Source organism: Prionailurus bengalensis, chromosome A1 (genome assembly GCF_016509475.1).
Source record: "Prionailurus bengalensis isolate Pbe53 chromosome A1, Fcat_Pben_1.1_paternal_pri, whole genome shotgun sequence".
Classification (NCBI taxonomy): Eukaryota; Metazoa; Chordata; class Mammalia; order Carnivora; family Felidae; genus Prionailurus; species Prionailurus bengalensis.
The window spans coordinates 117,643,224-117,659,368 of record NC_057343.1 but is presented as its reverse complement, the minus strand read 5'-3'; the positions used below and the strand labels follow the sequence as shown (position 1 = coordinate 117,659,368).

Sequence of the window (16,145 nt, the reverse complement as noted above, 5' to 3'; positions counted from 1 at the left end):
TGAATGTAGCTAGTTCTTTTGAAATTCAGTGTACAGATAACTACCAAGTAAATGAGCTCTTGAAAAATTCATTGACTTCTCAAATATTTTTTAAAAATTACTCATTCAGCAAAAGTTATTCAAGCATCTACTATGTGTGAGGCATAATGCCATGTGTTGGAGATACGTGTCTGAATAAAACAGAAACAGATTCTACTGTCAAGTTCCTTAAAGTCTAGTAAGGTTATTTAGTATATTTGGGCAGAGGAGCCATTTTAATTTCTCTTACTTTTTGAAAATTAGAATATTAGAGATCAATTTGGAAATAATTCACAGTAATGAACTTACTAGTCCTCACAGAAGACTACTAAAAATTATCATTAACATAGAAGGTCATCGCTTTTACCTTGTACCAGACTTTCAGTATGGGAATTCCAAAAAGTGGCCACAATACATAGTACTATACATATGGTACCTTCTCTGTCCTGTACTTAATATCCGGATAAAGAAGTTTTTGAAAATTGTCTTTAAATAAAAGGGAAAAACTTTCCAACAGCATAGAAATAAAAATCAACTTTGAAACAAGAGTAAGGTGTAATTGTTTCTAATCTTCAAATTTAGTCTAGAAGATCTTTTCTGGCTTTACTAAATTCTGTTCACTCAACAATAGGTGAATTCAATGGTTCTACCAAGTTACTAACAGCGTCTGTTCTTCTGTCTTCTGGGTCTAAATGAGTGCTCAGCATATAGCTCCTCCAACTTTAGTCCCAGATCATATACCATATTGGCCAAAAAAAGAACTGCTTTCTATACTTTCCACAATGGAATAGTAGCTCTGATACTACCTAGGACTAAGTCAGCCAAACAGAGAAGACTTAGTCACAATTCTTTGATCTTTTCCTCTCTTAATGAAAATTCAGCCAATTTATGAAAAGAAGAAAAAAAAAAGATCTAAACAGAAGAGCCATATTAAAATATCTCTATAAAGTGCTTCATCAATGAAAGAAAAATACTCTTTCCCCTGATTATTAAGGATTCATGCATTTGATCTCAGTTATGTAAAATGACACCATTTATAGCTGCACTTTAAAATATGATTGAAGGCATGTCAATCTTAAATTCTTCTTCTCTTTTGGGGATTTTCAAATTTGTTGAGAAACTTCAGTTTTCTTTCTAGTCATAAGCATTCAATTCTTGGAAAGTTCTGTCCTTCTGGATGAGAAAATGCCTCCAAGAAGAAAACCAATTTTTTCCTAATCAACTTATTTAACTGGGGACTAAATATTTTATCACTTAAAAATAAGTTTTTCTCTTTCACTCAAAATAGCCATAAAATGTGACTTTGGTTGCTTCCAGATTTTATTCATAGTTATAGCTAATTTAGACTTTCACAATGATGCTGCTCTTTTAGAAAAATTTCAATGTTTATTCACTTCTGAGAGAGAGAGAAAGAGAAAATGAATGAGTGGAGAGGGGCAGAGAGAGAGGGAGACACAGAATCTGAAGCAGGTTGGAGGTTCTGACCTATCAGCACAGGCCCTGATGCAAGGCTCAAACTCACAAACTGTGAGATTCATGACCTGAGTCAAATCAGTCATTCAACCAACTGGAGCCACCCAGGAGCCCCTTGCTCTGTCTTCTTTAGAACTACCTATTCTTGTATATCTTTTAATTACATTGTAGGTGGTAGAATGCTAGTGTGGATGGACAGTCCTCAGAAGGACCATCTATAATCCCGGGTCATGTCAGGTTGAAATCAGGAGAAGAGAACCAAGACAAAAAACAAAAGTTACATATATATGTATGTATACATATATATAATAAAATTATATAATTTTATAACATATAATAAAATTATATAATATACATATATGTATATATTATAATTTTTGTTATAGATTTCCCTCATATATCACCATCTAAATGCCAAGTAGATTTTAATTTTAAAAGTAGGATTGGATGGGACACTACTTTTACATAAAGCATTTAGAGATCATACATGTATGTGCTTTCTTGAAATTATTAAAAAACGACTCTTAGGTTGATAACTTCTCTCAGAATTTACACACTAAATTGTCATAGCATCAGATGCCCCACTAAACAACATTTTCATGCAAAATGTAAAAGCACAATCTGTTTTTCAAAATGCTGTAGGTTTATTTTTTTTCTTCAGTCTTCATGAGAATATTCTAGCCAAATCCAAGAGTAATTTGCCTTATAGCCTGTATTTTGTGTGCATTTATGACAACGTAAATGTAAAAATATTGAAATATTAATTGCAAATGTCAAAACATAAAATGAACTAAATGTATTGTCCCTAAAAACATGGTGTACCTTGAAGAAGGTACAGCTTAGAGAAAACACATTTTAATCTATCCACAAACTTCATTAACTACAAAGCTGCTTTAAGTATATTATAAAGAACATTATCTGACTGTATTCAACAGGGTAAATTACAAGATTACTGTTTTGGAACTCTATCTACATTGCTTTGGATAGAGAATTTGAGATAGTTCCTTAAAGTAAACTTGTTTGAAATCACCAATAAAAGATAATGAATCTATTTTTGCTCACCTATTAGAAAAAGAAAAGAGGCATTAAGACTGCATTACTAAGACAGGAAGCAGATAAAAAAGAATACACGAGGATTAACAAAACCCACAAAGTAAAATCAATATTTAAAGACGATATTACATCAACTAAAGATTCTTGATTATAAAAGAAAACAATCATAGCCAAACAATTACTTTTTGACCTAAACTATCATTAAAATTGGAGCTTTGCTTTAGTCTCACTCAGTGTCTTGAACCAGACCATTGGTCATAATCGGTTTGAGGAACTTGAACTCACTGGTCCCAGATCCTCCCGTCAGACACACCTCGTACTGGTAGCTCTGGGACAGCGTCCCCGTGCCGCTGACGTCCACCAGGTGGCCCGGAAAGTGGCCCTCGGGCCCCGAGCAGCGACCCGCAGACGCCCCCCGGCTCCGCCTGCACAGCCGCACCGCCACGAACACCAGCACCGAGAACAGGAAGAGCGACGACACGGACGCCAAGGCGACGACCAAGTAGACGGTGAGCGGGTCTGCCCGCGCCTCGGCCGCCGCCACCTCCGGGAGCGGCAGGTAGGGCTGCGAGAAGCCGTCCACCAGCAGCACGTGCAGCGTGACGCTGGCCGAGCGCGGCGGCTCGCCATTGTCCTTGACCAGCACCACCAGCCTGTGCTTGACGGCGTCGCGCTCGCTCAGCAGCCGGGCCGTGCGCACCTCGCCGTTGTGCGCCCACACGCCGAACAGCGCGGGCTCCGTGGCCTTGAGCAGCTGGTACGACAGCCAGGCGTTCTGGCCCGAGTCGCCGTCCACCGCCACCACCTTGGTCACCAGGTAGCCCGCCTCGGCCGCCCTGGGCACCAGCTCGGTGCAGGGCGCAGAGCCGTTCTGCGGCGGGTACAGCACGAAGGGCGCGTTGTCGTTGTCGTCCAGCACCAGCACGCGCACCCGCGCCTGGCTGCTGAGCGCGGGCGAGCCGCGGTCGGCCGCGCGCACGCCGAACTCGAACGCCTGCAGCGCCTCGTAATCCAGGGACCTGAGCGCGAACAGCTGCCCGTTGTCCGCGTTGATGGACACCAGGGAGGCCAGGGGCAGCTGCGGGTCCGCGGGCGGCAGCAGCGAGTAGGTGACCTGCGCGTTGGCGCCCGAGTCCCTGTCCGTGGCGCTCACGCTGCCGATGTGCAGGGCGGGGCTGTTGTTTTCGCGGACGCGCAGGGTGTAGGTGGTTTGGCTGAAGGCGGGGGCGTTGTCGTTGACGTCGGAGACCGTCACGGTTATGTTGTGCTGCGTTTTCAGCCTGGGGGTCCCCAAGTCGGTGACGGTGATGGTGATGTTGTACTCGGATTTGGTCTCTCGGTCCAGAGGTGTGTTTGTCAGTAGGGTGTAAAAATTCTCAACAGAGGGTTTAAGGATGAAGGGGAGACTGTCCTCGATGGAACACATAATTCTTCCATTTTCTCCAGAGTCTAGATCAGAAACACTGAAAACAGCCACCACAGTCTCTGGAGAGTTCTCAGGGATAGGGCTGGTAATTGAGGACAATGTCAGTTCTGGTGGGTTGTCGTTCACATCAACCACCTGAACTATCACTGTTGTTTTTCCTGAAAGGCCTCCGCCATCTTTGGCTTCTATGTCCAGTTCATAAGTATTCATCTCCTCAAAATTCAAATATTTGACTAGCTGGATATCACCAGTAACTGGATTTAGCTGAAAAGTTTTACGAATTTCTTCAGAAGCATGAAAAAATGCATATGATACTGTCCCAAAATTTCCTGTATCTAAATCAGTAGCTGAGACAGTGACAACAACAGAGTTAAGGGGGCTGTTCTCTAGAATCTGAACCTCGTAGAGTGTCTGTGTAAATTCTGGGGCATTGTCGTTTATGTCTAAGACCAGGATGTGGATCTTGGCGATCCCAGACCGGTGTGGAGAGCCGCCATCCAGCGCGGTAAGAGTCAAAATGAACTCTGGCTGCTCCTCACGGTCCAGAGATTTGTCCAGCACTAGTTGTGGGTACTTTCTTCCATCCCTACGACTGCGTGTGAGAACGTGGAAATGGGAATTAGGAGTGATCGTATAGTTTTGGAGACTGTTTCTTCCCACATCCAAGTCCTCAGCATTTCCCAAAGGAATCATGGTTCCTGGTGGCGTGTTTTCCAAGAGTTTCAGCTGCATTTCATTTTCAAAGAATACCGGAGAATGGTCATTTACATCTATGACGTGAAGCTCATTTGTAATAAACTGCAAAGGGTTTTGCAGTAATATCTGAAAATGTAGTATACATGGCTCCGTGGGGCCGCATAGCTCTTCCCGGTCCAATTTCTCACGCAGGTGCAAATCGCCAGTTTGATGGTTAAGCTGAAAATGCTGTTTGTTTCCTTTAGACACAACTTGTGCACCCCTCACAGCCAGTTCCCCTTCCCCAAGCCCTAGATCATTTGCTATGTTGGCTATTAAAAAGCCCCTCTCTGTTTCCTCAACCACAGAGTAGCGTCTTGACTCAGACCCAGCCAGAGACCCACCCAGAAAAACAAACAGAAACAGGACTTGCCTTTGTCTAAGAAAGCGCTCCCCTCTGGCCTCCATTGTGCTTTCGGCCATGTTCTTCCTGGAAATATTGCCAAGCTAAGCCTCTGGCAGTGCTAGGAAACGCAGTCTTTTGCCTTCCAATCTTTGAAGAAGGCCTAGCGAATAATTCTTTCCAGGGCTCAGTTTTGGTTGCTTAAAAATCTGCCCAGGCTCACAACCCCTAGTTTACGGCACTGGATCTGTGCCTTACGCAGTGCGCACAGTTCCTGTGGTTTAATTCGCCTTCTTAGACAACAGTGCCACCATGCGTTGGCTGGCAGTTTAAAAATCTCCGGAGAAGGTGTTTTGTTTGGGCGAGAGGGGTTTGGGTGTTGTTTCGATATTTTAATCGCGTATTCCCCTTATCAAACCCATATGACGCTGTTGGAGGAGGTTCTTGTGTTATATCAGTGAAACTAACACAACCGAGGTAAATGAAATGTGCTGTTATCTAAAAAAAAATCCCACTGTCTCTGGTGGAGTCCTCATTTACATGATTTTGATTCTTTATATGATTTCGCTGCTAGGGCTACTCCGCCTGCCCTTCTGTAATTATTACACGTAAACCTTAAAAGATTGTTTTTTAAATTATGACATGCTTCATATCCTATTTGCGTTTTTCTCTTATTTTCCAGAGTTTGTATAATGCGCATCAGTTGCATTTATACTCAGAAAAAAATACTATGAAAAGATTATCTCATGTAAGGTGACAAAAAATGATAATAGATCATGTCAGGGGATATTATCCAGAGACCACAAATGCCTAATTTCTATCAAATTTTCACAATCACTCAAGGAACACAGATTTCTCCTTTTTATAATTACTGGTTTCATCTATATTAACTATTAACTGTACAACTGTATTTCATCTGTGGAAATAGCTATTTGTTGAGTTTGTAGAAGTTAAGCATCTAGTGGTAACAGGACAGACTGTGTCTATATATCTTATATGGTTTTCAATCTAAGGGGGTAAACAGACTTTAAATATATGTTCAAACAAACAAATATAACAGTTTGTGCTATATAGGAAAGGTACTGAGTGCATGAAAATATGCAATAGGGGACCTGACCTAATGAGTTGGGGGGTTGAAAAAGTTTTGTCAAAGTTGTGCCATTTAGTCTGGAACATGAAGGATGTTTTCTAGACTTGGGATGCCTGGGTGGCTCAGTGGGTTAAGCATCTGACTCGATTTCTGCTCCGGTCATGATCTCATCATGGTTAGTGGGACTGAATTGGGCTCTGTACCTACAGTGGAGGGCCTGCTTGGAATTCTCTCTGTCTCTCTGCCCTTCTCCCACTCATGCTTTCTCTCCCTCTTTCTCAATAAATAAATAAATAAACATTCAAAAAAAGATGTTTGCCAGGCTAAAACTGTAAAATGGGAAGAACCCATAAATGAAAAACTGATATGTAAAGGCCATGCAATAGTAAAGTATAGCTATTCTAGATAATAAAAGGACAGTGCACCTAAAACTTAGTGTCTCAAGAGTAAGTGGGAAGAGAAGGATGGAGAAATAAACTGAGGGCAAATAATGGGTGACTGAATTTTATTCTAAGAATAAAACGAAGATATTGCAAGGTTTTAAGCAGAGAAATGAAACAATGCAAATATCACGTGTTCAATCTAGCATCTTCACAATAATTAGGAATGCTACATGAAGGATCCTCTATTAGGTTTACTCTTAATATTAGTAACGCTAAAATAACAGCGATTGCACTTCTATATCTTTGTATTACCTTAGTCATGATTTCAAGTTATAGAAATAGCTGTTATCCTTTTGATAGGACAGAAATTATGTGACTTGTCCAAGATTCTACAGGTAACAAGTTGGGTGATCAGAGAATTTTGAAAGTAAGATAGTGCTCTACATTGCTAATCTCAATAGGACACCTTTAAAATTCATATTATAATTTTAATAGTATAGCTCATTCAAATAAACATAATATACAATAATTTAAAGACAGATTAAAGAACATTAAGAATTAAAAATGTGTTTTAATGTATGGATCAGAAATTGAACTACAACAAATAAAGTTGGATGAATTAGGGAATTATACACTGAAATTTAAATTATAAAATAAAAAAAAAAACAGTTTCTCCATATGTATTCCTTAAGTTAGAAGGCAGGAGAGGAGACTCCAATTAAGCAGAAAGGGAAAAGCAAAAATATGTTGAAGGAGAGAGACAGGGGACTGAAACTGCATATTGCTTGAACAACAGTGATCATCGGTTCAATTAGTAAACAAAAATTATATATGTAATTCCTTAAACATCAGAGAGCATTTAATGCCAGCAAAATTTTGTCCTATGAGTATCTTAGTGTCTTTAAATATCAAAATATCACAGGTGAAGAAAAGACACTTTTTCCTTTCAATCATTTAAAAATTTTGTTAAGAACTTATAATCTTCCAGTTACTACACTAGTCATGCAATAAAAGGGTAGCTAGTGAGACACATATTCAAGCACATAAAAAGAAAAAAGCTTTGGGGCACCTGGGTGGCTCAGTTGGTTAAGCTTCCAACTCTTGATTTCAGCTCAGGTTGTCATCTCACGGTTAGTGGGTTCAAGCCCCAGAACCGGCTTTTATCTGATAGCCTGCTTGGAATTCTCTCTCCTCTCTTTCTGCCCCTCCCCCATCACACATGCATTCTCTCTCTCTCTCTCTCAAAATAAATAAACTTAAAAAAAGAAAAGAGCTTTGAAAACCCTAGGAAACTGAACAGGGAAAAATAGTGGTGCAAAAAAAAAAAAAAAAAAAAAAAAAAAAAAAGAAGAAGAAGAAGAAGAACACAAAATAATGGCCAGACCAAGATAAATCTTTTCCTCACAGGCTTATTCCCAAAGGAATTATAAACAATCCAAAATTTTTGAAACATGCAATGCCAAACTACATTTGAAGTTTCTAAAATTTGGTGAAGGACAAAGACATGGTTATTTCCTCCTATCTTTTGGATTTTAAGGACTTGCTCAAAGTTAATAGATGTTTGTAATTGCTAAAACTAATATTTTAAAGGGGGAATTGATGTGAAAAGTTTAAAGAAAAAAATTTTAATAGAAAGCATTAAGAATTACATGGCTTTGAAAACGACTGGACATATGCTACTTATTTAACTACATTTGAGAATATTAGTGGTTGATTTATTGAGCATTTTAATATGAATGGTTTGTAGAATCCAACAGTCAAGGTTGTCACAATCTCAAAGGAATCATAACTTCCATTTAAGGATACTTTAAGGAAATACATATTTAGAAAAATGTGAGACATTGCTTTAGTGTTCATGAACATACATATCTTACAAGTTTTAGCCAATGTGAGTGAAGAGAATTAAAGTTATACTAGTTTAAGAGAATATACAAAACACAAATATTCTGGAAAAAGAATAAGCTTATGTAGTGATTGCAAACATTTAAAAAATATTTTAAATTTTAAGTTCTGCAAAGTAACCTAGGAACTGTGGAAGGTGAATTTGGAAAAAGATGCTCTAACTTAAAAATTAAAGACTTCAGAAAATACAAAGTTTACTTTCACACTTTAAGTTGAACTAAGTTACAGTGAGACTAATCAACAAAAAGAAATCTGCATTCCTTAAACCACAAACGAAGGCATTTAGAAACACCAGTAGCATGCACTGAATGGAATAGGATAGCTACCCAACACCAAATAAAAAGAATCCAAGTGGGCAAGGCAGTACAAAAAGACTTTACACAAATTAACGGAGACTAGGCTCAGTAGACCCTTATTAATTAATACTTAACTGAATTTAAAGCTATTCCTGAAACTGGGGTTTGCTTCATGAACCCTCTCCTCACCGAGACCAAGGAAATTGGGGAGAATCGGCTTGAGGAACTTAAATTCGTTGGTCCCAGATCCTCCCGTCAGACACACCTCGTACTGGTAGCTCTGGGACAGCGTCCCCGCGCCGCTGACGTCCACCAGGTGGCCCGGAAAGTGGCCCTCAGGCCCCGAGCAGCGACCCGCAGACGCCCCCCGGCTCCGCCTGCACAGCCGCACCGCCACGAACACCAGCACCGAGAACAGGAAGAGCGACGACACGGACGCCAAGGCGACGACCAAGTAGACGGTGAGCGGGTCGGCCCGCGCCTCGGCCGCCGCCACCTCCGGGAGCGGCAGGTAGGGCTGCGAGAAGCCGTCCACCAGCAGCACGTGCAGCGTGACGCTGGCCGAGCGCGGCGGCTCGCCATTGTCCTTGACCAGCACCACCAGCCTGTGCTTGACGGCGTCGCGCTCGCTCAGCAGCCGGGCCGTGCGCACCTCGCCGTTGTGCGCCCACACGCCGAACAGCCCGGGCTCCGTGGCCTTGAGCAGCTGGTACGACAGCCAGGCGTTCTGGCCCGAGTCGCCGTCCACCGCCACCACCTTGGTCACCAGGTAGCCCGCCTCGGCCGCCCTGGGCACCAGCTCGGTGCAGGGCGCAGAGCCGTTCTGCGGCGGGTACAGCACGAAGGGCGCGTTGTCGTTGTCGTCCAGCACCAGCACGCGCACCCGCGCCTGGCTGCTGAGCGCGGGCGAGCCGCGGTCGGCCGCGCGCACGCCGAACTCGAACGCCTGCAGCGCCTCGTAATCCAGGGACCTGAGCGCGAACAGCTGCCCGTTGTCCGCGTTGATGGACACCAGGGAGGCCAGGGGCAGCTGCGGGTCCGCGGGCGGCAGCAGCGAGTAGGTGACCTGCGCGTTGGCGCCCGAGTCCCTGTCCGTGGCGCTCACGCTGCCGATGTGCAGGGCGGGGCTGTTGTTTTCGCGGACGCGCAGGGTGTAGGTGGTTTGGCTGAAGGCGGGGGCGTTGTCGTTGACGTCGGAGACCGTCACGGTTATGTTGTGCTGCGTTTTCAGCCTGGGGGTCCCCAAGTCGGTGACGGTGATGGTGATGTTGTACTCGGATTTGGTCTCTCGGTCCAGAGGTGTGTTTGTCAGTAGAGTGTAAAAATTCTCAACAGAAGGTTTAAGGAAGAAAGGAAGATCATCTTCAATGGAGCAAACCATTCTTCCATTGTCTCCCGAGTCAGGATCTGAAACACTGAATACAGCAATTATGGTCTCCTGCAAGTTTTCTGGGATGTGATCGATAAGTGTTGACATAGTCAGTTCCGGAGGGTTGTCATTCAAATCCATCACTTGGACAAACACCATGCAACTTCCAGATAGGCCTCCACCATCTGTCGCCTGAATAGTTAATGTATAACTCTGAATGGATTCGAAATCCAGTTTCTGTGCTAAAATGAGTTCTCCTGACTTTGCATTTATTTGAAAAGTTTTGCGAATATCTTCAGAGGCTTGGGAAAATACATAAGATATTTCTCCATAGGTTCCAATGTCCAAATCTCTAGCAGAGACTACGGCAACCTGGAATCCAATGGGACTGTTTTCCAGAACTTGCACCTCATAGAGCAGCTTTGCAAACTCGGGCGCGTTATCATTGATGTCTAAAACTTCAATGCGGACCAGGGCAGTGCCAGACCTGGGTGGAGTCCCGCCGTCCAGCGCAGTGAGAGTTAACCTGATCTCAGCCTGTTCCTCTCGATCCAGCGCTTTGTCCAGCACCAGCTGTGGTAATATGCCGTCGGAACTGTCTTGTAATTTAAGATGGAAGTGGGAATTTGGACTGACCGTGTAACTTTGGAGACTGTTGCTTCCCACATCTAAGTCCTGGGCACGTTCTATTAGGAAAGTAGTTCCGGGAGTGATACTTTCTGAAATTTTCAAAAGTATTTCTTTGTCTAGGAAAACCGGGGAATGATCATTTATATCTCTAATCCATAGCTCGGCCTGAAAAAACTGCAAGGGATTTTCCAATAATACCTGGAAAGGTAGCACACAGGGCTCGGCAAGGCCGCACAGCTCCTCCCGGTCCAGTTTCTCATTTAACAACAAATTCCCTGTCTGCCTATCAAAGTGCAAACGCGTTTTTTTCCCTTTGGAAACGACCCGAGCCCCCCGCGCAGCTAGGTCATTTACCTCCAGCCCCAGGTCTTTTAACAAATTGGCCACAAAGGAGCCACTCTCCATTTCCTCAGCCACTGAGTACTGCTTAGGCTTGGAAGCAACCTGAGCTATGCCCAGCAAAACAAAGAATATCAAGACTTGCCTTTGTTTTAGAAAGCGTTCTTTTCCCTCTCCGGCCTCCATCGCCTTCCGGTCTCCCAGCAAACTTGACCCAGCTTCGCCTCGAGTTGTCGCTCTTATCTCCCAGTATCTCGTAGATGGTGGGAGAAATGGAGACGCCTAGGGCCCTGATTTCCCGGAGCAACCACCTTAGAATGCCTCCCCTTCCTGCTTGTTTCTTCAGCGGAGCATTTGGCTCAAGGAGCGCGGGCTGGTAGCTCTCTTCGTTCTACTTATAATGCTGCAGCGCCACCCAGCGTCCTTCCCAAGTGTTGTGTTTATCCAAAACAGGAAGAAAATCCTAATCCTTTCTTTCAAGACAGATGGCCATCTAAAGGCAGTATTTTCAAGTAATATCTCAAAGTCTTATCTGCGTCTCCAAAGGCTTTTTCATTGCATCCATAACAACCACGGCAAGCATTGACAAATTTCCGTTCCAGTTTTCTCACAGATCGAAGGGGCTCTTTTTAAATGAGAAAAAAAAATCGACTTCGGAAACTGGAAGGGAATAACTTCAGTCCCAGGAGGAAACAAGGCTTTGAGTAGGCAGTTCCCAGTTTTATTTAGAAGTTGGGCATGTCTGCATCTCGGTGGTGTTTAGGTTACCATCCTCACACCCCAAAGAAACCAAAAACTATAGAAACCCAGGACAAGCACAGTATTCAAATGAGAACATTTTCTTAGGACGATGAAATATTCCTCTTACTCCTCTTTCTCTGGGGACCACTTTCAATTCACATTTCCCTGAAATTTGATGCATTTGGGCCACATGAAAATCTCCAAAAGTAGTCGGAAAATGTCTTCATGTTAATGTATTAATATTTTTATTTTCTTTTTTTAATGTGGTGGTTTTTTTTTTTTTTTTTGAGAGAGAGAGAGAGAGAGCACTCGAGCAGGGGAGGGGCAGAGAGAGGGAGACACGAACCCAAAGCAGGCTTCAGGCTCTGAGCTGTCAGCACAGAGCCCCATGCAGGGCTTGAACCCACAGACTGCAAGATCATGACCTGAGCCGGAGTCGGAGGCTTAACTGACTGACCCACCCAGATGCAGCAGGAGCATTTTTTACATAACCTCAAATCAGCTGTCACATCTAGCAATGCCAATAATTTCTTATCAAATAGTAGGTAGTGAATTTTTCTCAATTATCTTTTAAAATGTCTTTTTAGAGATAATTTGTTAAATCAGGTGCCAATCAAGATATATATGTTGCAATTTGTTGTTAGGTGTTTAAAGATTGTCTCTTTGTATTTAAAAAATGTTTATAAAAAGAAGTGTTATCAACCCAAAAAAGACATGTAGGAAATGTAAATGCATATTGCTTAGTGAAAGAAACTAGTCTGAAAAGGCACATACTCTATTTCTGCAACTACATGACATTCTGGAAAAGACAAAAGTAAAGATACATTAAGATTAGTGGTTGCCAGAGGGAAGGAGAAGGAGGGGAATTAGGAGGTAAAACACGTGAGATCTGGGAGGCATTGAAACTTTTCTTTATGATACTGTAATGGTGAATACATGACACTAGGCATTTGTCACAACCCATAAAACTACACAGAGTGAACCCGGATTTAAATTACAGACTTTAGTTAATAATAATGGGTCAATATTGATTCATCAATTATAATAAACACACCACACTAATGCAAGATATTAATAGAGAACACTGTGAGGGAGAGAAAGTGGGTATATGGGAACCTTTTGTATTATCTGCTCAATGTGCTGTAAAACCTAAAACTTCTCTAGAATATTGAGTCTACTAATTAAATATTTGTATTGAGAAATGTTTCAAATACATAGAAAAGTTAAGAGAATTATACAAACATAATTCTAACCTCCATCCAAATTTAAAACTTATTTTTACCATATTTATTATGTCTACATATTTTTTATCTTTATATATTTTTATTCTACACACAAATACCCCCTTTTTTGCTTACCCATTTGAAAGTAATTTGAAGACATAATACTTCACCTCTATATATTTCAGCAGGCATCTCCTAAGTATAAAGTCATTATCCTACATAATTATAATCCTATTAGCACATTTAACAAAATTAATAATTCCATAACATTATCTAAAATCCAATCCCTATTGAATCTCATTTTTCTATTATCTTTCCTCAATGTCTTTAACTTTAGTAAGAATTCATATGCACTCTTGATTTCCTTTTACAAATGCACTTACTTTCTTGACCACTTGTTATAAAGAATGTCTTAGAAGATTTGTTTTTTAAGTTTCATGATTGTATTGGTGTTGCATCTATTTATTGTAAAACAGTCCCGTCTTTTATGATACTGAGTTTTTTTTTCAGTATCCAGACTCATTGTCTTGTAGGTTGTTCTACATTCTGAATTTGTCTTGATTGTTTCCTTGTGGTATCATCTGACCTGTTCCTCTATCCCCTGTATTTCCAGAAAACTGGAATGGATGATTTATTAAATGTAATCATGACATAACACTTTTTAAAGTTCTCATTTATTTTCTGTAATTACGTAAAAAAAAAAAAAATTGGGCAATCACAGGTTCCTTAACATTTAGAAAATAAATGCCTACTTTATTCTGTTGATATTAGTTTTTCTTTTCATAATTATGTTTATATTAATATTATAACAAAAAATGTAAATTCATTTGATAGCAAGTGTTCTGGCACTTATCCTTATGTGGAAATTGTGGGCCTGTGGTAATACTCAAACAATTTGCTTTTGAATTACTAAGGATACAAACAACTAAGTTTTTCCATAATCCATTAAGATATATATTTTACAAATCTCAAGCAAGCAGGATTTCAAAATAAAGGTGATTCGAGTGGGGGATATGAAGATGCTGTTTTTTTGCTTCCCCCAGAATGAATGTGCAACTAATGGTTGGGAAAGGGACACCTGCATAAGAACCTTGGCATTTTTTGCTTTAGGAGAATTATCATAGTCTATTAGTACAAAGTGTTCCCTTGAAAGAAAGTCTTGACCAGGCATTGCCATGGGTTCTGGCTAGTATTGTGTATATACTGGACTACGTCTCTTTCTCTCTCTCTCCTAGGGATATGTATATATGCGTACATATGTATATATATGTTTTATATGTTTTCATATACTCTATATGATTTTTTCCCAAGAATCTCAGATATCTTCTCTCCCATTATTAAAATAAGCTAAAATTTGTATCAGGTTTTGGCAGTCTGATAGATGATTGCATTTTTACTAAGAGCACAATTAAAATTTCATTTTATTTTATTTCATTTTAATTCCAGCATAGTTAACATACGATGTTATATTAGTTTCAGGTGTACAATATAGTGATTCATCAATTCCATACATTACCCAGTGCTCATCAGGACAAATGCATTCCTTAATCCCTATCACCTATTTCACCCATCACCCGTCCACCTCCCCTCTGGAAACCATCAGTTTGTCCTCGGTAGTTAAGAGTCTGTTTCTTGGTTTCTCTCTCTCTCTCTCTCTCTTTAAAATTAATTGAAGTATAATTGATATATGCTATTATATTAGTTTCAGGTATACAACATAGTGACTCAATATTTATATGCATTACAAAATGCTCACACGATAAGTGTAGTTACCATCTGTCACCATACAAAGTTATTACAGTATTACTGACTATATTCCTTATGCTGTACTTTTACATCCCCATGACTCATTTATTTTGTAACTGGAAGTCTGTACTTCTTGATTCCCTTCATCCATTTTGCTCATCCCCTCACCCTGAAATTTCATTTTAGAAAGAAAATATGCCTAAGTGTTTTTTAACTACCAAATACAATACAGAAAAGTAATAAATAATGAAGTCTAAAGATGTAAGGGAAGGCAAAGAATATGTCAACGGGAAGGAAACCTGAGAATCTGACTACAAAATACAAAGCATAAATTACCAATTTAAATGTGATAAATATATATAAGGAAGTAATATTTGAAAATGAGAAAATGCAATTATGAGTATGTACTGTCACATTAGGGTACTTATTTGAACACACACTATGAAAAGGAATAGGCAGATAAGATAGCTGAAGAATACTGAGACCACAATAATGACCAAGTAGATGCTAAGTGAGGAGTCTAAAACTTTTCCTGGCACCTGTTAAAATATGGTCAGTAGAGCTGAAAAAGACAACTGACCAGCAACAGGTCATAGTCTGAACATGGAGTAAGGTGGCATCTCAGTGTCCTTGACTATAACCTTAAGTCAGATCATGGCTAGGTTGCTATTACTCAGAAACTTGGTAGTATATACTTCCCTGTCTTGGGATTTCACGTTAAACAGACTGTGAGATTCAAGCCTATAAATAGTTGATAACACACGAAGGCCTTCCAGACCTAATCTCTGTTCACTGCTGCCACCTTCAACATCTTTCTGCATCAGGTATCTCTTTCTGCATCAGGTAAAATATGAAGGGTAAGTTGCCATTGTCATCAAACACTATCACTCACACTGACACCATGCTGCTCAATTTGAGACAGCTGCTCTTTCCCTTATGCAGAACTTGATACTTAGGGCCTTACAATTCAGAGATGTCAGAGCAAACAGGTTCTTTGTGTTCATTTTGAGGGAGGGGCAGCAGGAGGGAGTAGTTACTTGGGCAGTTTTCTAAGTATCTACAGCAGCTACATGTGCTACTAGAGCACATGCTCTCAGAAGCTGTGTTCTCTTGCTTGTTAAGTAGAGGCCATTTGGTGAAAATAAAAATATGGTTATATTACGTTTCATTTTCAGCTTGAGAAACTCCTGATTTCTGGAAGTGATAATAGAATTGTACTTGTATTTTTAATGTCCATCTCAACCAAAGGTTTTAGGGTGTAGGGAAGGTATTATGAAGACAAAACATCTCTATTGTTTATCTGGTTTGGATCTGAAACAGAAAACAGCAACTAAGGTCCCAAACTAGTGCCCTGGGATGTAGTTCATAATTAATGACA

At 40.8% G+C, this 16,145-nt stretch overlaps 2 protein-coding genes across 2 annotated transcripts; both read right to left on the bottom strand.

Annotated features, from left to right (window-relative positions):
• Positions 1–2,113: 2,113 nt before the first annotated feature.
• PCDHB3 (protocadherin beta 3) lies at positions 2,114–7,658 on the bottom strand. Its single transcript, XM_043589606.1, has one exon. It carries the CDS (start codon positions 5,126–5,128, stop codon positions 2,771–2,773), a length of 2,358 nt encoding a protein of 785 aa, XP_043445541.1. The 5' UTR covers positions 5,129–7,658; the 3' UTR covers positions 2,114–2,770.
• A 562-nt stretch (positions 7,659–8,220) lies between these two features.
• LOC122488313 (protocadherin beta-2) lies at positions 8,221–12,028 on the bottom strand. Its single transcript, XM_043589575.1, has one exon. The coding sequence runs from the start codon at positions 11,241–11,243 to the stop codon at positions 8,850–8,852; it is 2,394 nt and encodes a 797-aa protein (XP_043445510.1). The 5' UTR covers positions 11,244–12,028; the 3' UTR covers positions 8,221–8,849.
• Positions 12,029–16,145: the final 4,117 nt, after the last annotated feature.

What these genes read in the sequence shown, in the direction of transcription:
- PCDHB3 (XM_043589606.1), bottom strand. Translation starts at nt 5,128, where the DNA reads ATGGCCGAAAGCACAATGGAGGCCAGAGGGGAGCGCTTTCTTAGACAA.
- LOC122488313 (XM_043589575.1), bottom strand. Translation starts at nt 11,243, where the DNA reads ATGGAGGCCGGAGAGGGAAAAGAACGCTTTCTAAAACAAAGGCAAGTC.